The sequence below is a fragment of the Sander lucioperca genome, chromosome 14, assembly GCF_008315115.2.
Source record: "Sander lucioperca isolate FBNREF2018 chromosome 14, SLUC_FBN_1.2, whole genome shotgun sequence".
In the NCBI taxonomy this organism is placed as follows: Eukaryota; Metazoa; Chordata; class Actinopteri; order Perciformes; family Percidae; genus Sander; species Sander lucioperca.
The window spans coordinates 7335041-7347912 of NC_050186.1; the positions used below are offsets into that span (position 1 = coordinate 7335041).

At 40.0% G+C, this 12872-nt stretch overlaps 1 protein-coding gene across 1 annotated transcript; it reads right to left on the reverse strand.

The window, feature by feature from the left end:
• Positions 1 to 1213: 1213 nt before the first annotated feature.
• LOC116038343 (major intrinsically disordered NOTCH2-binding receptor 1-like) lies at positions 1214 to 4658 on the reverse strand. Its single transcript, XM_035991616.1, has 3 exons — positions 4512 to 4658; positions 3131 to 3430; positions 1214 to 1596 (listed from the first exon to the last, which is right to left on the reverse strand). Exons 1-3 carry the CDS (start codon positions 4656 to 4658, stop codon positions 1396 to 1398), a joined length of 648 nt encoding a protein of 215 aa, XP_035847509.1. The 3' UTR covers positions 1214 to 1395.
• Between the last annotated feature and the right edge of the window lie 8214 nt (positions 4659 to 12872).

Genomic DNA, 12872 nt, shown 5'->3' on the forward strand with positions numbered 1-12872 from the left:
GTTCACACGTCCATCTTCAGAGGATGGGTTTCACATTCATTCATTTCATTTAATGACTTTTCTTTTCTTTTTTATAAAAGGCTTCATAGTTTAACAAATAATATTGTAATTTTAAAATCTATAATAGCTAATGGATTAATTATCTAACAACTCTTAGAATCTGCAAATATGTCTAATACATGTCTAATATCTTTCTAATTCTCTAGTGATGTTTTTTCACACAACTCAAATACGGTGGCCCTGAAGGACAAAACACACCAACAGCTCACAAAACACAAAATGTGAAATGTCGTATTTTGTGAAATGTTGTTGTGTTTTGTCCTTCAGTGCCACCGTATTCAGACTATAGAAGTGTGAAAAAATGGGCTACATGAAATGATTCTGAGGGACAGAGAGTCAGGGCCCCCCGGTTTATTCTCTGTCGTGTCCTGCTCTGCGGCATCTCTTTACAAATGACATTATGGATGCCATATCCATGTTTTATACTGCCTCTGGATCAGTTTCCCCTCACGTGGAAGTCAGTATAACGAGTAAAGCTTTCCGGTGTGGGCATTGCCTGAATTGGACCACAAAAGGTGCCAGTACCCTAATTCAGCATTTGCATGACATAATCATTCCACGTGTTTTGGATATATCTATATTCATACTTCTATCTTTTAGAGGCGACCATGTAAAGTCGACTATTCGATGATTCCTTCTAAAGAGTCTGATTGGACTGCCAATCTCACAGCAGTCTCGCCGCAGTGTCTGAAAATGTGCTTATGAAACAAAGGATCATTCCCTCTGGCCTATGGTGCTGAATGTCTGATTATACATACAATACAATTGCTTGAGCAGGGAGCCCCTACTCCATATATTGTATACAATGAATTTGCTTAATAAACTGGGCCTACAATAATGTGTAGAGCGGTCTAAAGCCTTTACATACCTTTTAAATGCATAGAATACTAAGCTATTACAATAAATGTTGGTATGATTTTATAAATCATGTTATAATGTTAAACATACATGTGTCACAGTGAATCCTTAGGATGAACTGGATCTGTGGATCTTAGTGACTACCTTACCTATAGGCCAGTCAGCCTATCATTATTGTGTTTTTTCACAAATAGGCTGATTTATGTTTGCTAATAATATGTTGGATTCATGTTAAGATATTTTAATTTTTGGAGAAAAAAACCCTGTTGAAGATTTGTGGTCTAAACCACTCCCCATAGCAACCTTTGTCTACACTGCTCATTTGTCTGTACTCCCATCATGTTGGTGCAGAGCAACATACAGTATTACAGCGTACTGCTGCAGGTGAGTGGCCAAACGTCCTGACTACAGCCAGATCTCTACTTCTCTGTCAACATAACATGAGAACAGAACAATAAACGGCCATGTCCCCATCAATCAGTTGTTCTTGTGTAGAACCACAACTGGCACTATGATAACGATAAGTACTGCGCTAACAGACACAATGATCGCAAAAAGAATTTTACAAAGTCTTTTTCTTTTGTGTTCCGCTTCTTTCTTCTTCAGCAAAGAGTCAAATCCTGGTGTGTAGAGATCCTCGAGCCAGAAGTCCAGATCTCTAGGACTCTTCTCTTCCTCCTGCAAAGGAAAAGGAAAACCGGCTGAACTCTGAGACATCAGCAGGTACAAATATAATATATATAACACATAATATTAATAATAAGCCATGCAGGGATTCACACAGCCTGCCGCTTCCCTTCACGCTCGCCATCTTGTAGACAAAAAAGAAGTTTGGGAAAGACATTAGTCAAATGAATTGTGTTCAATTGTAATCTAGATATCATATCACCTTGGTCATCATTTCCATTTGGTTTGTAATGTCATAAAAAAACGTCCTATTTTTCCCTTGTTGATATAGGTTATGATAATGACAAGGGTGGATCAGGTTAAAAGTACTGATGAGTGGATGGAGTTGCAGATTTTAAGTCCTCATTTGTTCGGGGGTCCGATGCAGAAGTTGGTTGTTGGACCACACATGACCACTCTGCTCCACTGGACTTGTGCCTGGCCAGGGTGTCAGGTAGTTTGTGGCAATTTAATTAAACACTTTGTAAAGGAATATGTACTGTGTAGCCCTTTCTTTTACAGTTTCATATGTATTCCTTTAATGATGGCTGCAGGCACAAAAACTTTGTATTTGTGTCTGTAGACTCCTAAATTCACCAAAAGTTAGCATTAGATAATGCCTCATTTGCATATTTAAACATGACATTTCAGAAGACTTTTAATACAGTCAGTAATCATCTGGGGAGGTTTCATGCTGATATTTGACCCCATTCACCTGTAGTGTCTTCAAAATGTCTGAATATTACAATCCATATGTTAAATACTACAAGTACAAGTACCACAAGTACAAGTACTGTGGTAACCAGTGGTGTAGTCTAGTTTTTTGTAGTGAGTATATAGGATTTTTCCCTCCCAGCCTCATACCTGCCCGTCCCAGAGCGACACCCCATACGTTTTTTGTAACGTTACCATGTACATTATAGCATCAGCCTCATCTGGCTCATTTCCTGTAGTTTCTGTAACGTGCTGCAGTCCCTCCAGTAGCTTCAGGGCAGGCTCACCAAAACACTGAAATAGTGTAGTTTAAATTTGCTTTTCGGTCTCCTTTAGTCATTCACATTAGTTCATTTTATATTTGCGCGTCGAATGAACGCCAAGCAACTGTGTAGTTCTTCCTATGTGATTTGTAAGGCAGACGGGGGGGAATTTACGAACGAAAGTGTGAATGTTCTGTCACAAAGCAATCATCGTTACGTAACGTTATCCTCACGCTTTTGTTAGTGGGTTGATCTTTCCTAGCGGGTATATGGCTTGTACCTGCGTATCACGTAGACTACACCACTGGTGGCAACGTAACTTTAACTAGTGACATGCAGAGAACCTGGGGCTTTTGGTGGTTTGGCCAGTTGGTTATTCAGCCTTTAAGAGTGACTCTGCAGTCACTAACTCTGTCACAATAGTAAATGGTTTGCAGAGTAGCACCAACAAATGCTCTGACAGTCTACACAGTGTATCCCTTTATCTGTCCGCTGTCCACCTGTCTGTCTTCTTGTTTTGCAGCCATTCATCCTGTCAATCAACCACAGCTCTCCTCCCCACACTTTACCTTTAGATAACCTGCCAGGTTTCCGTGGACTGTTTGTGTGTCGTACTCCTTGACAGTCCAGGAAGGCTTGGACTTCTTGTTGTCTGCTGCTTCCATGGATCTCATGTCCATGTACAGAGGGTTCCTTTTGATGTTGGACTTGAGAGTGAGCGGTGTGATGTGCTTCTCCAGGTATCTGTCCTCAAACTCCACACGAGTGCCCTCTGGGGACGGAGGAGACCAGCTCTCAGTCTTCACCCTTTGCTCCCTCTGCGGAGACAACGAGGCAGCGATTTGAATTCTCACCACATCTACCTTCAACTCTTTCCCCAGACAAAGAGGAGACACTGGAGACACTGGAGACACAGGTACAATGTAGCCTCAACAATAACTCTTCTGCATCAAATACATGATGAGGATTATTTCTGCTTTTTATTTGTGCTTTCCTTATTGTCTGCGTTTCCTTCAATCGCTCAATCAATTCATTATTTGTCACCAGAAATCAAATAAAACTATACAAGAAAGTTAAATGTAATTCTGTCAGTTCCTGAGCCTCTAACCCTAACCCTAACCCCCCTAACCCTAACCCTAAGGATTGCTGTGGACGAGTACACACGGAGATACACTGGTAAGAGCTAGTGAGGTTTACCCATGTATCCAGCTTTACTTTTGCGGGGTGCAAATGTTCCACCTAAACAAGTTCCTTTCTGAGACTATTTAGCAGAGCCACTGTCGCTGCGTCCGGAGCTTAGCACTGCCCAAGACCATTGTGATTGGTTTAAAGAAATGCAAACAACCCAGAGCGTTTTTTTCTCCTATCCCAGAATGCATCTGTGGTGTAGCCAGGCCTATCGCTACAGTGCTGTGGAGATAGAGCTGGCAATGAGAGACTAGAAGTCAGTAATAACAGCTTCATCAGTGGTTATGTTAGGCTCAGTGGAGCCACGTAACTCAAAGGGAGCAACACTCAGTGGAACTTGCTTTGTGATATAGGCCCCTGGTGTGAAAGTGATCTTAGTTAATATTGTTAATGCAAAGCCACCTACACATTTGCAATAGCTCAAAAGAACAGGGTCTAAGGATAGATGCTGTGGTATGTTGTACAGATTGTAAAGCTATATACACTTAGCGTTTTACAAAGAGTCTGAATCAAATATTAGACAGGATACTCCTGTCCCTGGATATGAAGACTAATAAATACTGAATGCAGCACTGTCCTGTTCTCCTGTTTCTCTACACAGCTCCAGATTACCATGATGATCTCTGATAGAAGATCATTCCTGCATACTTGGCTTGTAATGTGGAATCATTTCTAAGGAACCAAGTACAGCTGTCCATGTCAAAGGGGAGAAACAAGACAATCATACAGAGAAGATGAGCGTACAGTAAGAGAGCTCCATACCTGCGAGTAGACTCTGTTCTGCCAGTGTCTCTGACTGGACACGAGTGCCCCGACCTGGAACATGCCGTGTGTGGCCGGCAGCATCCCCACGTCCAGCTGGAGGAACTTCTCTGGGTGATTGTTGTTGGGCAGGACAGAGATGTCCATGGCGGCTGTGCTGCTCCGTCCACACTGATGGCTTGACCTGCCGGCAGTAACTCACACGCTCACTACAACTTGCACGCTCGCTAATAATTCATGGAGAGCAAGGTATTCATGAGCCTGTATCACTAACAGGTGTGTGTAACCCAACCTGATCATTAAGAGCCTGACACGCTGACAAGCACCAGTGTCAGAGAAGAGAGAGAGAGAGAGAGAGAGAGAGAGAGAGAGAGAGAGTGCCAAGACCGCCAGCAGGATGATTGGGGTTGACTAGGTGTCTGCAGCTCAGCTTCTTCTAAAAAAGACAGATCAGATCGATGATCCTGCTCATCCTCCCCATCAGAAATTCAGAAGCAGCAGCCGGTCAAACGGTAGATTTCTGCAGCGAATCATTTGTGCCTACAGCAATTAGACTGCACAATTGGTGTTTAAGCTGCATCATTGCACAGTTATGACACTCTCTGTCACTTTAATTTATTTTTTCATTGCTGCAAATATTGCACTTTTGATACTACTTTTATTGTCGGTTTCTTCAGGTAAGGAATTGCTTGCTGCTTGTCAGACCTTCTTGTTGTCTTCTGCATGTGTTCTTGTCTGTACTGACCATATTTTAAGGAGACGTTGAAGACCACATGCATTTCCCTTTGCCAGATAATAAAGTTTACTTTGAAGTACTGTACTTTACTTGTACTTTACTTGAGTATTTTATTTTCATGCTACTTTATACTTTTACTCCACTACAAGACAGAGGGAAATGTACGTTTTACTGCACTACATTTGTCTGGCAGCTTTAGGTATTAGTGAAAAGTTTTTTATATTTGCTTTACAGAAATCAATTATTTGTATAATTTTTGACAAAACAAACAAATCGTGAAGGTGGGTGATTGTGATGGCATTTATCACTGATTTTCAGTGTTCACAAACCGAATGAATGGAGAATATAATCATATCAGCAGATGAATCCATGAAGAAAATAACCACACCAAACAACTCCAATTAAATTCTGCTTACACATTAATGCATGATAAATGATTATCTAATGATAGAATATAGAATAACACTGGCCATTTCTCTGCATTGACTATATTGACTTTTAATATTGAAGTTAATTTTTTTATGATTAAACTAGTGGAGTGTTTTCACAGTCTGGTATTAGCACATTTTCAGTGGCGTGAGGTACTTACTGTATGAGGGGGCCCCAGTGCACACTGTGATGAGGGGCCTTTTTATGTTTGAAAGGCAGCACGGCTCACTCGGCCTGAAGATGTGTCCAGTCAGTCTTGACAGATTTTGCACCTACACTAGGTGCCCTATGTTGTATCATCTCGTCACATGATCAAATATGATCTTAAGCCCTTGTGAATCTGCCATGTAGTAGTAAACATTCCACCACAAATTACTGACCATATGTAGCCAAACACAGAGGTTGTGTGATAATATTGGTACCATGTGAATCAACACTAAGGGGGTAAACGCTCCAGGGTTTGATTCAACCAATCAGGCTGAAGAGACGGACTGATCTCTGCTGCCATCTGGTGTTAGAGCAGCAGGTGACACCTTAGATCAGGAGCTTGAATGTGTGATTCTATCAATTACTAAGTGTGGATTATTTTACCACAATCAATTATTTTATTTTGTTTATTGAAATCATCACACACTATTGTGTAAGCTATGACTTTGTGTCATTTGTAGTTTTATTTGGCAACTTGGCATGTGACATTTTGAGAGTTAAAAGACAAATATATTCGACTGTATAACGTATTCTGTCCTCTGCCTTGTACCATGTGCAATCATGCCACCTATTGGACTTTTCTATGCAGGGGTGTTGCACACTGAAACAGGAAAGTTTTTTTTAGGGATTTGGATTTCATCAGTGGTTCAACATGATCTTGTTCACATCCCCTCGGGGGAATACCCGCCGTTTGTCTGAAAAACTGAAAGGAACTTAGTGAGATCGACCCTCGGAGGGCTCAGGGAGCCAGTCATAGGAGCCAGTGAGGTCCCATCAGAGATGGATATCACCCACAATGCATTGCAGTTATGCATTTGGTTATAGGGCTACATGATTTGAGGAAAATATCTAACTGCGATTATTATGACTGATATTGCAATTGCGATATGATTTACGATTTTGGAGGGAATGATAATTTGTATCATTATTAAAATAAAAAAATATTGAATGATTATAGTGTGATTTATGCGAGGATCTGTACCAAACAAAGATGTTTCCTTTAGTCTGTAGGATAGGATTTGTAGGCCGGGACGTCTCTGCAGCTCCACAGTACTTCATTCAGAATGGTTTGACACATATTTTGCCATTAACAAATATTGCGCTCCCCTGCGATTTGGATATTGCACTAGTCCATATTGCGATTTCCATAAAATTGCAACTAGTTGTGCAGCCCTAATTTGGTGCATAAAAATCCATCCACGGTTAGGTGGCAGTGATGTACAACCAATACAACTTCTGTTGCTGACCACCGAAGAAGGAGAAGATGAATCCATTGACTAAGTCTATTGTCTGATCCACACAGCAGAAGGTGGCGGTAATGCACCAATAAGGTGGATGCCAACCGCTGAAAAACTAAAAGAAGAAAGTTTTTACTCGTCTGTCACCCTCATGCTTCTCTGTTTGCCAGCCATCCACCAGCGCCAGAAGAGATCCCTTTCCATCGTGATTTGTGATGCTTGGTGATGTTTGGCATTACTGTTTGTGATGTTTAGTTGTGCACATGTAAATGTGTTGCTGCATAGATAACATGTATGATGTGAAGTAGCACTAACTAAGCTTAAGCATGTTGTTTGTATATTATGCCATTTATGTTTTAATGTACCAGATTATTGGTTTATTGCTCTGCATGTATTTGTTCATAGCATCTATTGTAAGGCTAGCAGGTTAGCTCTGTAGATACAAGTCATATTTTCCAACCTTTTCCTGATGCACACATATTTTTATTCATAGACAATCGTTTCCTAACCTTAACTGTTAAAAAAACAAACATACATACAACCTGCTTTGTTATTAAAAGTATGTGGACACTTTTGATGTTTTGCAGACCCAACTGAAAGTGAAGAAAATGACAGCAGGATGTTTTCATACATTTACATTTTTTATTATTATTGTGCCATTATGTTACATTATGCAACAAGTAGATCCGACCAGGCGATCTAATTGGTCAACTAGAAATTTAGAACATGCTCAAATAAGCATGACAGCACACCCAGAGCCATTTGAATACACCTGACCCGTCACTAAAAATATCACTCTGCCATGTCCATGTCAACATTACAGAGTTGAATCAAAATGTTTTTTGAAACATTATATTCATGAAAATAAATCAGGAAACACAGTGGGACACACAGAAACTCTCCAACATATTTATATAAAATGATTCATCGGATTAAACAACTTATTTGTTATACCACTCTGGAGTTAACTGGAAATGTTTCCTTTTGACTTTCAGCATGAATGAAGGATTTGGCTGTAAAGTAGCCGCGCTCCCGTCTTCTCTAATAGAAAAGCAGGACGGTGAGATGGACAGTGCGCATAAGTCACTCACTCTCCTAGCTGACGTCAAGGCTATGAGGAGCGCTGTTGACAGGAACAACATTCTGAGAGAGATTTGTGCCAGAGGCTCTAAAGGGGAACCCCCGAGCCCGGAGCACTTAAATTAAATCCCCAAAAAATGCTAAAGAACGCACAACAGGTTTCTGTCATCTGATCCCCTTCAACAAACGCTTCACTAAGCATGGGCGTAAATCTGATCTAACAGTAGGGGGGGACAATAAACATAAAATTTCTGAAGAGCAATTTTTGAAGGGGACACAAATAATACAGCCACAATTATACTGGTAGATGACATGTGTTCACAGAGGAAAACCTTAATACCATCATTAGTGTAGCATGGAGACTGTACCATTATCCTTCTTTTCAGTGGTTCTCTTGATTCAATGAAAAAGCTGACTAAATTGACCAAAATATTCTTCTTTAAAACCATGTATTTATTTTTAAGTTGTTTACAATCAAGCCCTGACTTGACCTGACTGTCCCTGGTCTCCCTGAGACTCTACACCTGACTGTCCCTGGTCTCCCTGAGACTCTCCACCTGACTGTCCCTGGTCTCCCTGAGACTCTCCACCTGACTGTCCCTGGTCTCCCTGAGACTCTCCACCTGTCTGTCCCTGGTCTCCCTGAGACTCTCCACCTGACTGTCCCTGGTCTCCCTGAGACTCTCCACCTGTCTGTCCCTGGTCTCCCTGAGACTCTCCACCTGACTGTCCCTGGTCTCCCTGAGACTCTCCACCTGACTGTCCCTGGTCTACCTGAGACTCTACACCTGACTGTCCCTGGTCTACCTGAGACTCTACACCTGACTGTCCCTGGTCTACCTGAGACTCTCCACCTGACTGTCCCTGGTCTACCTGAGACTCTCCACCTGACTGTCCCTGGTCTACCTGAGACTCTACACCTGACTGTCCCTGGTCTCCCTGTTCCTCAGTTCTTTCTGTCTCCTTTGCCAGTGACATAGTGACGTTAGTAGTTCCATAAGCACCCATTCTTATAAAGAGGTTACCAAATTGCCTTGATATGAGGACTTATTGTACTTACTTGGCGTTTTGGTTTAGGCCTACTGAAAAAATATCTTATGTCTGTTTTTCTTTTCTCTATCATTTTTAACAACAACACAAATCTTTAACGGCAGATGTCTAAATATGAGTTAGTTTCATAGGTTCACCACGTGGTCATATTATAATTCTAAAATGATCTTGCGTCCTCCACATAAATATTAGGTTTCTTCTGGGACAGAGGATATATTTGACTGATCAGCCACTTAACTTCATACTGAGCAAAACACAACTGTAGATCTTCAATATTAACCCTAATATCAGTTCACACACATAACGTTAGGCTATCGCCATGGTAACGTTAGTTGTAGTGGTAGCATTTCTATCCAACAAGCTATTAAACAAGCTAGGTAACGTTACATTATATTACTAACATAGCGAACTTTTTTGTCATGACTAATTCATTACTCAGCATCATTTCTATTTGAGAAAAGAACAACTTCATCCGATGTTTAATGTGAATAAAATAGCCTTGAACCGCCTTACTACATTCCTGTCACTACCGATGTGACTGACGCCGCCTTCACACTGGCAGTTGAAATCAGCTCCATAATACGCAATACGTTTACATAGCAGTGAGGATCGTGCCCTCCCACCCGCTGTGTGAAGCAATTTATTCGTTTCTCACAAGCTGTAGTAGGCGAGTTGAAAGTGCGGTTGCTGCCCGATATATGCTGGGGATGCATGGCGGAGTCAGCGACCGAAATGTGTATTCGGATCAGATTACCGAAAAGGCCCGCTAAATGGGGGACTCAGGACTCTCACCAATCCATGTAATCAGCTGGGAGGTGGAGAATAACTGAGTAGGCTATCAACACGCACTTTGAATGGGTGTTTGCTCCTGTTAATTCTGACACAGTGTGGTTGGGCTTCGCCTGTGTTACTGCGTGTGAGCGTGGCGGCGAGCCTGTCTGTGTGTGTGAGGGGAACGTGTGTCTCAGTGGCCGCCCATGCGTTCCCAGTGCCCCATCACTGCCACTGACGCCGCTGTTTGCGAGTCGGCTCAGGGGTCTCTCTCTCTCTCTCCCTCCCCTCTGTCTCTCTCTCTGTCTCTCTCTCTCTCTCTCTCTCTCTCTCTCTCTCTCTCTCTCTCTCTCTCTCTCTCTCTCTCTCTCTCTTTGTCTCTCTGTCTCTCTCTCTCTCTCTCTCTCTCTCTCTGTCTCTCTGTCTCTCTCTCTCTCTCTCTCTCTCCCTCCCCTCTGTCTCTCTCTCTCCCTCTCTCTCTCTGTCTCTCTCTCTCCCTTCCCTCTGTCTAGTAAAAATATTAACGATATTCATCATTAAGTATGAAGTATGAAGTCTCCATTAATGGGAACCAAATAAGATTTCATCTGGCATCAGTGTATTACTGTGTAAGTACTGCAATGGGAATATCATTTATAATCATTGGAAAGCCTGGTAACCAGTTTCATAAAAAACAATTTATTTTGTAGATTGATATAAATATAAATGCAGGAAATATTCAGATATTACATATTAACTGAATCTGTGTTTTTTTACTGATTTATCTTTGACAAAGGGACAGAAAACATTTCAGCGTTAATAAAGAGATCTGAAGAGTGTTGTGTCATCAGAGGAAGTTTATCTTCAGACTCGTCCAGTTCTTTTGTTTTCAGAGTCAACCAGCATGGCTTGTCTGTCTCACAGCTGTTCACATCTACAGTGTTGTAGTGAAGACAAGTGAGCCCAGTCATCACCAAGACCAGAGTGTATCGAGACCAAGACAAGACCAAGACCAGACCAGTGAGAGTCCCACACTGCACGACATGATAAAATGTGCAAAATACTAACCATAGGCACTCCTCAAATTGATCTGAAAGGTCCACATCTTTTATTGCCATAAATGAATCATGAGAATGCCTTGATAAAATAATCAAAAGGGATTGCAGTGGTGAATTTTATGTGTAGGAATTTCCCTTTGTTTTTGTGATTGATAACGTTAGCTTCGCTAGCGTCACTAACACTTAAAATACCTTTCTGAATGCTTCCTAAGTGCTGATAAAGAGTTGAGGGAGTTCCCAGCTGTGTCAGTCAGCGTTACATGCAGAATTTACACACTGCTGTGGTTTTCTTTTAGATGTTTTGGAAATAAACTCCTTATGGATTAGGTAGCAACATTTTATTACAAAGTCATAGTATAGTATGTGGAAATAATAATAATAGAAAGTCATAGTAGTATGTCGTAATAATCATTAAAAAGTCATAGTATAGTATGTTGACATAATAATGTGAGACAACACAAGGAGTCAAAGCAACGAAACCATTCATTTATTTGAAACACACAACGAAAAATGTCAAAAGATTGTGATTTGCAGCAGTCAGTTCATCAGTAGTGACAGGAACAGACTGCAACGGACAGTCAGGACTGCAGAGGAAAACCTTGGTGCCAACCTGCCCTCCACCCAGGACGTGTACTCCTCCGATCGGGAAACAGGCCGTGCACTACTGTATTACTGTTTACAATCCTGTGTATGAACTTTCTATGTAAGACCAACAATAAACCTGGAGTCAAATGTCCTGTATTTATTCACACTTTAAAAGGTCATAGTATATTATGTTGAAAAAAGTGATAAAAAAGTGATAGTATAATATGTCGAAAAAAGTGATAAAAAGTCATAGTATAGTATGTCGAAAAAAGTGATAAAAAGTCATAGTATAGTATGTCGAAAAAAGTGATAAAAAGTCATAATATAGTATGTCGAAAAAAATACAAAAGTCATAGTATAGTATGTTGAAAAAAGTAATATAAAAGACATATATTAAAAAAAAGTCTTAGTATAGTTTGTCGAAAAAAGTCATACTATAGTATGTCGAAACAATTGATAAAAAAGTCATAGTATAGTATGTCGAAAAAAGTGATAAAAAGTCATAGTATAGTATGTCGAAAAAAGTGATAAAAAGTCATAGTATAGTATATTGAAAAAAGTGATGAAGAAGTCATAGTATAGTATGTCAAAAAAGTGATAAAAAAGTCATAGTATAGTATATTGAAAAAAGTGAAACAAGTCATAGTATTGTATGTTGAAAAAGTAATATGAAAGTCATAGTATAGAATGTCGAAATAAATTATTAAAAAGTCATAGTATAGTATGTCAAAAAAAGTGTGAAAAAAGTCATAGTATAGTATGTTGAAAAAAGTGATAAAAAAGTCATAGTATAGTATGTCGAAACAATTGATAAAAAAGTCATAGTATAGTATGTCGAAAAAAGTGATAAAAAGTCATGGTATAGTATGTTGAAAAAAGTCATAGTACCGTATGTCGAAAACAAATGATAAAAAGTCACAGTATATTATGTCGAGAAATGTCATAGTATATAGTATGTCAAATTTTCTTTTTTAAAAAGTCATATCATAGTATGTCGAAAAAAGGTATAGTATAGTATGTCAAAAAGGTGATAAAAAAGTCATAGTACAGTATGTCGAAAAAAATTATAAAAAAGTCGTAGTATAGCACGTCAAAAAAAGTGATAAAAAACTCATAGTATAGTATGTCGAAAAAAGTGTGAAAAAAGTCATAGTATAGTATGTTGAAAAAAGTGATAAAAAAGTCATAGAAGAGTATGTCGAAAAAAGTGATAAAAAAGTCATAGTAT

Coding starts and splice junctions, on each gene's coding strand:
- LOC116038343 (XM_035991616.1), bottom strand. CDS start 4,658: ATGGACATCTCTGTCCTGCCCAACAACAATCACCCAGAGAAGTTCCTC. Junction 3,431..4,511: donor AGAACAGAGTCTACTCGCAG/GTATGGAGCTCT, acceptor CTGGGGAAAGAG/TTGAAGGTAGATGTGGTGAG. Junction 1,597..3,130: donor ACCTGGCAGGTTATCTAAAG/GTAAAGTGTGGG, acceptor TTTCCTTTGCAG/GAGGAAGAGAAGAGTCCTAG.